Source organism: Nicotiana tabacum, chromosome 8 (assembly GCF_000715075.1).
Source record: "Nicotiana tabacum cultivar K326 chromosome 8, ASM71507v2, whole genome shotgun sequence".
Taxonomy (NCBI): Eukaryota; Viridiplantae; Streptophyta; class Magnoliopsida; order Solanales; family Solanaceae; genus Nicotiana; species Nicotiana tabacum.
In genome coordinates, this window is record NC_134087.1 from 166,139,551 (window position 1) to 166,153,412 (window position 13,862).

General features: G+C 37.5%; 1 protein-coding gene across 4 annotated transcripts; it reads right to left on the reverse strand.

The window, feature by feature from the left end:
* Positions 1 to 8,432: 8,432 nt before the first annotated feature.
* Positions 8,433 to 13,015, reverse strand: LOC107830280 (putative beta-1,3-galactosyltransferase 2). Of its 4 annotated transcripts, none has more exons than XM_016657794.2 (11): positions 12,397 to 13,015; positions 11,370 to 11,430; positions 11,168 to 11,235; positions 10,847 to 11,058; positions 10,682 to 10,745; positions 10,280 to 10,352; positions 10,041 to 10,161; positions 9,855 to 9,942; positions 9,638 to 9,763; positions 9,445 to 9,554; positions 8,433 to 8,875 (listed from the first exon to the last, which is right to left on the reverse strand). In XM_016657794.2, the coding sequence occupies exons 1-11, from the start codon at positions 12,519 to 12,521 to the stop codon at positions 8,727 to 8,729; spliced, it is 1,197 nt and encodes a 398-aa protein (XP_016513280.1). In that variant the 5' UTR covers positions 12,522 to 13,015; the 3' UTR covers positions 8,433 to 8,726. The 4 variants fall into 4 exon arrangements, with proteins under 4 accessions (XP_016513280.1, XP_016513282.1, XP_016513283.1 ...); XM_016657796.2 differs by lacking the exon at positions 12,397 to 13,015 and adding an exon at positions 11,678 to 11,789; XM_016657797.2 differs by lacking the exon at positions 12,397 to 13,015 and adding an exon at positions 11,731 to 11,771.
* Between the last annotated feature and the right edge of the window lie 847 nt (positions 13,016 to 13,862).

The following is a 13,862-nucleotide window of genomic DNA, read 5'->3' on the forward strand; positions in this document are numbered from 1 at the left end:
AAGCGGACAACTGGACAGAATAATATGAAAACCTTCAAATTGATATGGAAGTGTTAGAAGAAAGCAAGTGAACCTTAGAGCAGCAATTGAAGGTTTTGACTTCAGAGTTAGCAGTTGAGAAGGCTTCCTCAAATCAAGCTGACAAGGACAAAAATCTCCTCGAGACATCTTTTTCTGAGCAACTCTCCAAGGCCAGTGAAGAAATCAGAGAACCTTAAGGCTTTGCTAAGTGAGAAAGAGGTTTTACACCGGTGAACTTGTGCAAACACTTACTCAGACCCAAGAAGATCTCCGTGAGTCTTCTGATAAGGTCCGTTTTATAGAAAGCTCACGTGCTCCTCTTTAAACTTCTTATGATTCTGCCTTGGCTGAGAATGAAAAGCTCAAAAATGAGATCGATCAATGGGAGAGAGATTATGAGATTCTTGAGGACAAGACTGCTATTGAAGTGAGTTAGCCAATTTTGAACACGCGCCATGATACCCTCGTGGAGACTAGCCAAGAGGGTTTTAACTTGGATGCTGAGTTAGCCAAGATAAAAAACACTATTGAAAAAACTCAGCAAGGCCAAAATTTTCCTTCTCCCATGGTTAATACTCCTGAGCATGTTGAAGATGATATGGGTATGGTGAATGCTCCAACTCCTTCAAGCCAACTCGAACCTTTTGTTGTTAGTGACACTGCTTTAGATCCTTCTTCAGCCCCCTCAGTGAAAGTTTATGAAATATGACTTCTCTTTTTTTTCTTTTTGGTAGAATGTGGTTTTAACCCTCGGTCCCATTTGAGGGTTTAGTTTTTTTGGAAATGACAAGTCCCCAGACCTTTTCAGGGCATTTTGTATAAATGACAAATAGTTTACGACTAGGTTCATACTTAGTCTAAACTTTAATATTAAGAAGTTTTTGTTTTAACTTAATTATCTTGAGCTTCTGTTTTGCTCGTTCTTGCCTTTATATTCAAGGACTTGTTAGTTAATTTGTGGGTTTATGTTTCACCTTTTTTACATAAAATGCTTTAATAACTTCATGGATGAATGAATCAAACGTGAAATATATAAAAGAGGGCCCTTTTATGCTCGAGATTTAATGAAGAAGATGTCTCAACTTCATAATGGTGTAAATATACGGGAAAAATAGGAACATACATGTTTCTTGAAATAACTTTGATAAAGTTTTCATTGGAACTTTGTCAAGTTTAAGTAACAGCTTACATGTATTTAAATACCTTCTATAACTTTTCGTAACTGTTTTGATTACAACAGATTTGAAAAAAAGGAAATAAAATAGGGTTTTTTGTTTTAACCCATGATTAAACATTGTCTTTAACCTAGACATCATAAGATTGTTAAATCTATATGAAGGTTTTTTGACTGGCTTGTGGTATTGGCTCGTGACTTTGCTCTGCACTTGATATATTTGATGAGTAGAGTTTTGGGCTTGACTTGAATTTAACTTACATTCAATCTTCTTTGCCTTCTTTATACATACGTCCTATATATATTATATAGTCCCCCAAGTGTTTGAGCTTTGAAGTATCAAATCTAGAGCACTTGATTACTCCTATCATGTGGTCCTTTTCCTGAAAAGGAAAAACATACGGGACTCGGAGGTACGATTTTAGATGAAGACTGCATAACCCGTTTAAATTTCTATCAGAATAGTTGTAACCCTAGACTTAGAACTTATATTTTTCCACGTGCCTTGCAGGTCATGATTCATCACTTAGTACGGGTTAGCTTTTTGCCTAACATCTAAAATCGTTAGTAAAATTTTAATAATTCAAAAATAAAATTTTAAAATGAGGGTACCTGCCCGTGGATGCCTCCTTTCCTTAGAAATAGTATCTTTTCAAATGAACACCATTCCAATGTGAAGGTAGAATCTTGCCATCCATTATTTCCAGCTCGTATGCTCCTTTTCCTACGATATCGTGAATCTTTTAAGGTCCTTCCCAAGTTGGACTTAACTTTCCTGCATTAGCTGCTCTCGTGGATTGGAAAATCTTCTTGAGTATGAAGTCCCCAATCTTGAAGTATCTTAGACGAGCTTTCCGATTATAGTATCGCTCCATAACTTGTTTTTGCGCTGTCATCCTTATTAATGCGGTTTCCCTTCTTTCTTCAAGTAAATCTAGGTTTATTCGCATTTCTTCGTCATTAGACTCCTCAGTTTCTTGTGTATATCTCGTGCTTGGCTCCCCTATCTCGACAGGGATCAAGGCTTCGGCTCCATATATAAGTGAGAACGATGTTTCTCCCGTACTTGTTTCTGCTATTGTGCGGTAAGCCCACAAAACACCAGGTAACACTTCTGGCCAATTGCCTTTGGATTCTTCCAACCTTTTCTTCAAATTGTTGATAATGACTTTATTCGTTGATTCAGCTTGTCCATTACCCACAGGATGGTAAGGCGTTGAAGTGATCCTTTTAATCTACCAATTTTGAAAGAATTCTGTTATTTGTGTGCCTATAAATTGTGGGTTGTTATCACATACGATTTCCTTTGGTATGCCGAATCGGCATATGATATTTCGCCAAATGAAATCTCTGACTTCTTTTTCTCGTACCTGTTTAAAAGCACATGTTTCTACCCACATAGTGAAGTAACCAGTGAGTACTAGCAAAAATCTTACCTTGCCTTTTTCTTATGGTAGTGGACCCACGATATCCATTTCCCACTTCATGAAAGGCCACGGTGCAATGACCTGATATAATAATTATGCAGGTCTATGCATATTGTTATCGTATCTTTGGCACTTGTCACATTTAACCACAAAATTTTCCGCTTCTTCTTCCATTTTGGGCCAATAATAACTTGCTCTAATCATGGTTTTCACTAAGGATCTTCCTCCCGTGTGATTTCCACAATGCCCCTTGTGTATTTCTCTCATCACATAATCTATTTGAGAAGGACCGAGACATCTTGCTAGGGGACCATCGAACATTTTATGATAAAGATTGCCTTGCTTTAAACAGTACCGAGCAGTTTTTTTGCGAAGCGCGTGAGACTTTTTCTTATCTTTAGGGACAATTCCATACTGCAAAAAAGTGACAATCTCGTTCCTCCAATCCCAAGTTAAATTATTGAAATTTACCTCGTTTTTATCCTGATCAACTACCGAATGGAATAGATGAATTACAGAAGCATTTTCATCATTTTTCACTTCTGCTGCATATGCAAGATTAGCTAAGGCGTCTGTCTCGACAATTTTTTCTCTTGGTATCTGCACAATTTTCTAGGTTTGGAATTGCCCAACTAGATCACATGCCTTTTCCAACTACTGATGTATTCTTGCTTCTCTAGCTATATAAGTCCCCAACATTTGGTTAACCACGAGCTGTGAATGGCTTTTGATTACGACTTGTTCTATGCCAAGCTCTCATGCCAGTTCTAAACCTGCAATCACAGCTTCATACTCTGCCTCATTGTTAGTAACAGGGTGACATTTTATGGCTTGTCGTATGGTTTCACCCGTAGGTGGTACCAAAACAATTCCTAGACCTAGCCCTTTTATATTAGATGAAACATAAGTGACTAAAATCCAAATTCCTGGATTAGACCCGTTGAATACTTGAAGTTCTTTTTCTGCTTCTGGTTGCATCCCTTGGCTAAAATCGGCCACAAAATCTGCTGACACATGTGACTTTATTGCAGTTCTAGGTTGATATGTGATGTCATATTCACTCAATTCTATGGCCCACTTGGCTTACCTACCTGATAACTCATGTTTGTGTAGTATATTATGCAGGGGATAGGCAGTTACTACAGAGATGGGGTGGCATTGAAAATAAGGTCTTAATTTCCTAGATGCCATAATTAATGCAAGTGCAAGTTTTTCTAGATGAGGATATCGTGTCTCAGCATCTAATAATGACTTGCTAACATAATAAATTGGAGATTGTTTACCTTGGTCTTCACAAACCAAAACAACACTCACCGCTACTTTTGAAACAGCAAAGTAGATAAGTAACTTTTCCCCATCTTTTGGTTTTGAGAGCAATGGTGGATTTGACAAGTATACTTTCAAGTTTTTGAGCGCTTGCTGACATTCCTCAGACCATTCGAACTGATCCTGCTTTTTTAGAGCTGAAAAGAACTTGAAACATTTTTCTGATGATTTGGAAATAAATCTTCCCAAGGCCGCAATTCTTCCCGTCAGTCTCTGTACCTCTTTTTTACTTGTAAGCATATCAGGGATTTCCTCAATAGCTTTAATCTGCACGGGATTTACTTCAATGTCATGGTTAGAAACAAGAAATCCCAAAAACTTACCTGATGAAACGCCAAATGCACATTTCTCGGGATTTAGCTTCATGTTGAATTTACGGAGAATCTGAAATTTATCAGACAGATGTTGAATATGATTCCCTGCTTGTTGGGATTTGACCAGCATATCATCTATGTAGACTTCCATGATTTTCCCTAAATGTTCTTGGAATATTTTGGTCACCAACCTTTGATATGTGGCCTCAGCGTTTTTAGGCCAAATGGCATTACTTTGTAACAGTAAGTCCCCCTGTCTGTTATAAATGAAGTTTTTTCCTCATCTAGGGGATCCATTTTAATTTGGTTATAGCCTGAATATGCATCTAAAAAACTTAACAATTCATGTCCTGCAGTAGCATCAATTAGTTGATCTATATGTGGTAACGGAAAAGAATCTTTAGGACAAGCTTTGTTTAGGTCAGTGTAATCTACACAAACTCGCCATTTACCATTTTTTTGGGACTACTACAGTATTAGCTAACCAATTAGGATACTTTAGCTCGCGGATAGACCCAATTTTAAAAAGTGTTTGCAATTCATCTTGAATCACCTGATTTTGAAAGATCCCTACTTTCTTTTCTTTTGTTTGACAAGTAGATATGATGAATCTTCATTTAGCTTGTGAGTCATTACTTCTGGTGGTATTCCTGTCATATTAGAATGGGACCAGGCAAAACAATCCACATGAGTTTTCAAAAATTCAATCAACTTACCTTTCATTTCGTGGATTAGGTGGCGCCAATATAGACTTTCCTTTCAAGCCATTGTAGGAATAGTTCTACAGCCTCCAATTCTTCAATCGTCGTTTTGATATTTTTATATTCTTCCGGTTCTTGGATGGAATCAGGCCTCGAGTCTACATTTGTCCGTCCGTGTTCAGTTGAGGCTTGTGTTGTATCATCCTCCACTAAATTCTGTAATTGCTATTTTTCTTTGTTTTTTGTGCTTGAATATGCTACGGAGTTGATGCTCCTAGATGTTTGTTGATCACCATGGATTTGACGTATTCCCCATTGTGAAAGGAATTTAATAACTTGATGTAGAGTAGATGGAACAACATCCATTCCATGAATCCATGGTCTACCGAGAATCATATTATAAGCCATATCCATCTCTACCACCTGAAATTTCGTATCTTTGACAACTCCCTCTGCGAATGTTGTAAGTACTACCTCCCCTTTTGTTACGACGCTTGAATTGTCAAAGCCGGATAAAGTATGCGCCTTGGGTACTAGCTTATCTTCAGCTTGCATCTCGTTTAATACTCTTAGCAAAATGATGTTCACGGAGCTACCTGGATCAATCAAAACTCATTTCACGTTAGTGTCATGTACAGGTAGAGATATTACCAGTGCATCGTTTTGTGGAGTTAGTACGCCTTCTTCATCTGCATCATCAAATGTAATACTTTCTTCTTCCAAAACATGTCGGACCCGCTTCTCGTGTGTAACTGTGACTTTTGAAACTTTCTTGGATGTCGTACATGTCACGCCGTTAATTTCTTCTCCCCCGCTTATAACGTTAACGATCCTTTTTGGAGAAGGAGGTTTAGGGGGCTCCTGTCTATTCTTCATATATGCTTGCTTACCTTTTTCACTAAACAATTCGGTAAGATATCCTTGCTTTAATAAATGGTGAACCTTACCTTGCAGCAATCTACAATCTGCCGTTTTATGACCATGATCGTTATGAAACTCACACCAGAAATCAGGATTTCGCCTATTTTGATTTGATCTCATTTCTTTTGGCCACCGCACCTTATCACCCATGCTTCTTAATACTACTACTAATTCTGATGTGCTGATATTGAAATTGTAACCACCAAATTTTGCCTTTGAGCTTCTATCATCATCTCGTGTCTCTCGTGCATTTCGCTCTTTCTCAAACCTTGACGATGAGCCCGGCTCTCTATCTCTCGATCTATGATCATACCTCGGAATGTCCTGCTTTGAACGTGAGTCTCTTCCTACTGGTCCCATATAAGGCTCGTATCTATTTTTACCGGACCTTTTTTTAGTTTCAGCACGTCTCGAACTTACCCTCTCCTTTTTTTGAGACCGGGAGATGGTATCTTCTTCTATCCTCAGCTTCGTGTTGTATCTATTGTAAATATCATTCCAAGTTGTCGCTGGAAATTCGCATAGACTTTCCTTGAGTCGTCTCGTAGATTCTGAACTTTTCTCATTTAAATTACTGGCAAAAGACATAGCTGCCCAATTATCTGTTACGCGTGGTAACATCATCCTTTCACGCTGGAATCTGTCCACGAATTCTCTAAGCAGCTCTGAATCTCCTTGCTTTATTTTGAAAATATCTTCCATTCTTTTTTCGACTTTTTGAGCTCCCGAATACGCTTTGATAAATGAATCTGCAAGCTCAGCAAAAGAATTTATAGAATTTTCGGGCAAAAGAGAATACCATGTTAGTGCTCCCTTAGTGAGAGTTTCACCGAATTTTTTGACCAATACTGATTCAATTTCTTGTTTGGTTAAATCGTTGCCCTTCACACCAATTGTGAATGCAGTCACGTGGTCTCATGGATTAGTTGTGCCATCGTATTTTGGAATATCGGGCATCTTGAATTTCTTCGGAATCAGCAGAGGAGCAGCACTGGGCTTCCAAGGTTGTTGTGAATATTTATCCATATCTATTCCCTTGATTACAGGTCGTATTCCAGGTATTTGCTCTATGCGACCGCTTTGCTCCTTGAGCTGTTTCTGCAAGGTTAATACTAAATTTTGTAAATCAGAATTAACTATGTTACATGGTTCTCCATCACGAGACTCGCTGGGAGTTCCACCACTGCCTGAATTAATGAGTCCAGAACGTGGGTTTTCCAAAGTATTATTATTCGGAGTTGGTATTGGTGGTGCAACCGACAACTGACTGGTAAAATCCTGGAGAGCATTATTGACTTGTTGAGCAATTAATTTCTCCAGAGCGTCATCGAGTGCTTGTTCGTTCGCAACTCTGTCATTTTGATTTGCTTCAGATCCGTTTTGGTTCGCAACTCTGTTATTTTGATTTGCTTCAGATCCGTCTGGAGTCCCCTCTCGTGACTGTCCCTGAGAATGTGTGGCGAAGGAGGTGGGATTCTGTCATCTGCATCGTTCACTTGATGCTGTAGATCTTGTGGTGGTAAATTGTGTTGGTTATTGTCGTTGACATTCGACATGGTCGTTTTTTATGAAAGAATTGATTTGAAAAGCAAACGATTATCAGATTCCCGGTAACGGAACCAATTTGTTTAACCAAAAATACGGATTTCGATCAAAGCTTAATTTTAGAATAACTCGGGTTACTGATAATCAAATGTAAATGAAAATGATTGATGTAAATAATAACTGAATAGAAAGCAAAATAAATCAGTATATTTCAATAGTATTTCGTATCCTTACAAATGTTCAATCTTCACCTTTTATAGCTATCTCTAAGTAATACATTTTGTTTCTCTCATAATAGAGCCATTATGGACCATTAGTGGCATTTAATGTAACGTTATAATTGGTAATCATAGCTGATTCAATACAGATTCCATAACGTTTTCTGTGATTAATGCCTATTAATTACCGATAATACGTATCTTTACCCATTTTGCTAGTTAGGTTCATTCTTTTGATGTGACTTCTGAATATCAATAGGTTCGAGCACCTTTCCTTTCTAACTCTCTTGAATCTCTGCCCGTACCTGCTGAAACTCGTGCCTCTTCAACTATTCTTTGCCAACTGTCATTTTTTTACCAGTCCACGTGTCATGACATGTCACCTCATAATTAATTCTATACATGAACTTAATTTTCCCCAATACATAAAGTAAAAAGAAAAAGTTTTCTAGTTTGATAAGGTAACTGTTCGCTTTAAAATCGAAAATGAATTCAATACAATTCAACATTATCTAAGAAATGATTTTAGAATTTGATTCTATAAAAATTTAAATTCCATTTTTGAATGAAGTTACTTCGTGTCGCGGCTGCTCCACTCTGTTGCGGTCTCATGAACTGAACTTCGTTGCCTTCCCGCGCGCGAAGCGAATGGGCGCTGTGCCGTGGGTCAGTTTCGGGGTGGAGAGCGAAGAGAGACCAGAAGAATGATTCATGTGGATCGACAAGTAGTTTCACACCAACATATCATGTTATAAAAACTGAAACAAAGAAGAAACAAGCAAGGGGGGCCAAAGATGAAGTGCCATAATCATGTACACAGCAAATAAGAACTAGAAAGTCATCCGAGGAAGTTTTACTACAATATGAAAACAGCAAAGGCTCGTTTTATATATAGTTGTAAACATTTATTAGTTTCCTAAGATCTAAAAAGAATGGTTGTTTACACTTGACTTTACATGTTGATGGATATACAGTTCATATTTTACAAGCGGATTTATACAAACTTCTTGGAGATATAGATTTTAAAGAGTCCGTATAATCTACTTGCAGGATCCAGAGATTGGAGAAATGTGGAATCATCAGAAGGCGGCACTCCACAAAGCATTCTCGCCTTCCCCACAACGGCGATGAACCTCCTTAATCCTCTCTACAGACTTGCAAATACCACTGCAGCTCCAATCAAAGGAAGCAACACAGATGTTGCCTGCTTGAGCTTTCAACTCACAATCTGTTAATATATAGATAATCAAACAAGAGTAAACAACTCCACTACTTGGACCAAATAGGGTGATTAGGAGATTAATGAGCAGAACTGAGGTCAGAGATTATCCAGAGAAGCAAGAATTTTCCAGATACTAACTGAAAGAAGCAAAGCTGAATCAGTAAATGTGATTCCTGAAAATATGTAACAAGCAACATATTTGGAAGACTTCTGTTTACAGTTTCGGTCATTTCTTATACCATGTTCAAGACATAATCCAATGCCAACGTTCAATATAATTCCACTTCCGTATCAAGGGAAACAAAGAAAGAGGCATAGGAACTCTAATATAAGAAACCATTTTCCCTTACACAAAATCATGAAGGACAATAGTGTTATTGGAGAATAGCTGACTCATCAATCAAACGTCGACTTTAAGGCTGATGATAAAACCCCTTTTTGAAGAAAAAACATCAACTGACTCTCCCTTTCTTAATGATCTTAGAGATACTAACATATAAAAGCAGATGACACTGAAATTGTCAATCATCACTGCTCCATGCAAATTAAGAAGTCATAACTTTCGTGAATCTTACCAGGTGGAGTTCCACAACACAATTTACGGTCATCTACATGTTCCACATCCAATCCAATGAACCATGATCCCAATGTTACATCCTCATTAGCATACTTATGTAGAATATGCCTTGGAAGTATATTTAACGATCAGCAAATGATATTTGATTAACAAAAACAATCCAAGTCCATAAGAAAACAACAAATGCTTACCGGTTTATAGATATATAGGTTGCCAAATCTTTTGAGATGGCATACAGCTGGCCTGTTGCATGTCGGAAATACCTGTTTCCATCCTCACCAAATTTCCAATGCTCGGGTTCATGATATCTCACTCCCCTACAAAATGAAGGAGGACAAAATTGGAATAAGTATAGGAAATTTCTTCAGCATGCATTTACAGACAAATAGTAGTAAACCCTCTGCTTACTTCTGCGCAAGGACAGGACCAGATTTCATGCAACCAATATATACCATGGGTTTTGAGCGATTTCTAGCTAGAGTTGCTGCCAGCGTTCCTGAAGTTTGAATACATGCAGGTTAACTGTGCAAGCAAAGACAGTTCACGTGTAGAAATAGAAGCATGGTCTTTAGAATCCATAAGGGCTGCATTTACCTAGATTTACATGCACATCGTCATCAACTTTGACATAGAAATCTGCATCCCAGAGAGAAATAGCTGTAGTAAAATAGCTCTTTGTCTTGGCTGATAGTTCAAGGTATCCCTCAACATGTTCCTAATGAAGTTCAATTGACATGTCAATTTTTGAGGAACAACTAACTGTATCCCCTTTTCACCGTTTTTACGAGGGACAGGATTTCATATAGGAGTAGACCAGAGAGCATTGACATTACCAGCCTCAAGAAATCTCCATGCATCTTCTCTTCTGCTTCAATTGCTCTATCAAGAATGCCACCTGATGTTGCACTGGTGAAGTGATAATTAAATGGGTAATAATATAAAACCCCAAGCACCAGACAATAATTATAGACAGGAGAAACATACAAATAATCCATCTAACAACTTTGATAATTATGGAATTCTGAACTATACAAGAAATTATGAACGTCATTTTTAATCTTCAGCACATTCCTTAAAAAAACCTCTGTGGTAAATTCAAAGTAACATTTTCACGGAGTAGCCTCTCCCTAACCCAGAAACAATAGAAGAATAAAAAAATGAATATTATTGGCAAGCTACAACATAAAGCTTGGTAACTACGTCTGAAGGACATCGGACCTAATTGAGTCACGTACCTGTGTCCTATTACAAACCGAATCACAATGCCCTTTTCCTCCTCAAGCTTCTTTAGCTTATCACCTGCTTTACGACAAGTCAATAATGAAATTTTCAGTAGGCACCTCGTTGTAGTACACGTGCGCAAATAAGAAAGAACACACTATTAATGAAATGTCAAGAACCTTGTGGCATCCAGGTAGCACGAACTGAGTCTCTTCTTTTTCGGCTACTAAAGGCGGTGTTTATTCCTATGACCATTAGATATTTTCTCTTCTTGGTTAATTCAGGGATATTCAGATCTTGAGTTATTGGAGAACCACTCATTATAGAATCCTGCAATGCCCTCGCTGCAGCTAATTCCATCTCCAGATTTGAGATTGTTTTATCCAGGGTTCTGCATTTTGTTAAATAAAAAAGTGATAAGCAGCTCTCACTTTTTCAATACTTACATCGAAAAACATGATCCTCGTAAAATTTACGAATAACAAGCATAAGAAACTTACTGTATAGCATGATCCGTCCTTGAAACTTCCCCAAGAATATCCTTGGATTCACTTTTTACATCCTTCCGCTAAAAACAACAAGACCAAAGTCATTAATTCCCGACAAGCTTGAATATCAGAGTACCTAAGATTACATTGTTGTCCACTTTTCTTGCATAAAATTCACAGTTGTAGGATCACAGTCCGCACGCACTAACCCTACCTTTTGATCATCAACCTGTGTTGTCCTTGATATTCTTTTAGCTTCAGGCGGTGTCCACATCCTACAACCATAATAATGCAATTAACAATGAACGCACATATGCTCATGGCATAAAGAATAAATTGGAAAGAGTTGCAACGGAGAAGCGCACAGCTGGAAACAACATTCTAACTTCAACACCAGATTATTCAAATTTAAGGAATAACAAGTCTCTGTTACAAGGCAAAATCTAGGCTAGAGATAGTGACAGATGTGGTGTATCTAAACACCCATAACAGTAAAATTTCTTAAACTTGAAAAGCATTCACCTCTAACTAATCAAACTACAGAAGAGAAAATTTCCATAAGAAACAAGCTTAACTTCTAATGCGCCAGCAATGGGACCAACAGCAACAGGAAAAGTTTTGCAACCAATGGGAGGAAAATGGATTTTAACAATTTCAGGTTCTAATCACAGTCTCAATACCACACAATCGACGGTGACGAAATCGACAATAAATTTACAATCAAACAGATTTTGTTTTTGGATTTTATCAATACCACACAATCCGCTCCTTTGTCGGTTCATGTGCAAGTAGGAAACTACAACCTCATGCAAAGGACAAAAGCATAAACGTAACAACTGACTTGCATTTTACGAAGTCACAAAGTTACTTTAAGATTAAATCATAACAAGCATTGCTACAGTAATCATCTCAACACTTAAAACCAATAGCCTAAATGGAACCTATAATTTCCTAAATTGTATAGACAGAGTCTAAAGACCCATTATAATCCATATCAGCAAACTATTACAAACACAGACACCAAATAAGCTTCATTTGTTACAAACACTTTTATTCTAATTTGTCCAAAAAATAATGACACCTTTCTAGCCACATGAATCATAGCCACACAAATGGGACAGAGGGTGTAATAAACTGCAAGATTTAGCTAGGAAGACAAATACCTTAAGAAAATTCAAAAACCATCATAATCCAATCAAAAACAGAAATGAAATGCATATTATAAAGATGAAAGAAAGAACCTGTGGGTGAAGAGCATTCCAGCAAAGAAGCAGCCAATACAGAGAAAGATGGTCAAATTTCGAGAAGCAACACCTTTTAAAGCTGATTCTGCTCTTTTATTTTTCCAATTCATTGTACTCTTCATTTGCTTAACCAACTCAATAGAGCTAATTCAATTAGCAATATCCATTTAGACTCTCAACTCAACCTACAGCTTTTCTCTTACAAAACAAGATGTCAGAAGAGAACTGACTAACAAATTTTTTATGGATCCTTGAATTGTCTTTTGCCAGTTTTATTGGAAAAATTTCTGTAATATTAACTGAGAATGAGCAGTAAGGGTGAAGTAGAAGGAGAAGGTATTTACAGTTTTGTGGAATTTGAGGAATACAAGACCCACATAAGCGTTCCCGACTTCTTCCATACCCACTTCCTTTTTTCTTTTCATTTTTTTATCATGTATTTATGTTTCTCTTTTCTTTTGTCCTTGACCGTAGTATGTCCTTCATATGCCTTTGTCGGTGGGAGGGACGATGAACGTTACTAATACAAAAGCCAGCTTCAACTTGGTGCCTTGGTGGCTAGTTGGATGATTGAAAAAACTTATCACAATAACAGTGGTACCAACTAATAAGAGTTAATGTGCAAACACATGATATATTATTTATTGATTTGATACTTGTGTACGGGTAAAATCGGGAGCAATATTTTCCCCAATTCCCTAATAAGGAAATAAGAGGGAAGCACGATTCGACGCAACTGAAAGCAAGGCTGAAGGATCCCTCGTATTAGAACTCAGGAGGAGTGAACGATGTATCTGGGATCAGGCACATCAAAATAACGAACCCGGACCAAGTAAAGTTTTGAGACAACGGAAAAAGGAGGAACGGTTGGGCATGACAAACCGTAATATTCACCCTCAACCGGATATTACGGCGCGAATCCTGTCCGATATCAACTGTGGATCGACATTTACGGGAAAAAGAAGATTTTTACCTTATTTTGACTTGTATTAGGACTGAAATTCCCCTACTATATAAAGGGGAGAATTTTTTCATTTTAACACACTATTGACACGCATATCAAAGTAATAAAAAGTTTATTTTTGTCTTCTAGTTATTATTCAAAGTGTTCTTCAGTTATTCTCTTTTTTAATTGCAACCGAGCTTTCGATCAAGGCCGAATTTCAGTGTTCAACTTGAGATCGGGCTTGATTGTTACATTGCGATTGGTTTGATCTTTTATTCTCTCTTTAATGTAATTGCTTGCTCTTCTTAGATCATTCGTATTGAATTAAATCACGTATCCTTTAAACCGCGTACAAATTTAATTGTTACTCATTTGTAAGGGTAAACGGTTTGGCGCCCACCGTGGGGCTAAAGATAATAGTGGTGATTTGATACGAATCTCCATAACACACCCTGTTTTACGCTTGTTATTTGAAGTTTTGATTTCAGGTTAACCTAAGGATGTCAAATTCTCAGTC

Coding starts and splice junctions, on each gene's coding strand:
- LOC107830280 (XM_016657794.2), bottom strand. CDS start 12,521: ATGAAGAGTACAATGAATTGGAAAAATAAAAGAGCAGAATCAGCTTTA. Junction 11,431..12,396: donor GGAATGCTCTTCACCCACAG/GTTCTTTCTTTC, acceptor TTATGGTTGTAG/GATGTGGACACCGCCTGAAG. Junction 9,764..9,854: donor GGTCCTGTCCTTGCGCAGAA/GTAAGCAGAGGG, acceptor TTCATTTTGTAG/GGGAGTGAGATATCATGAAC.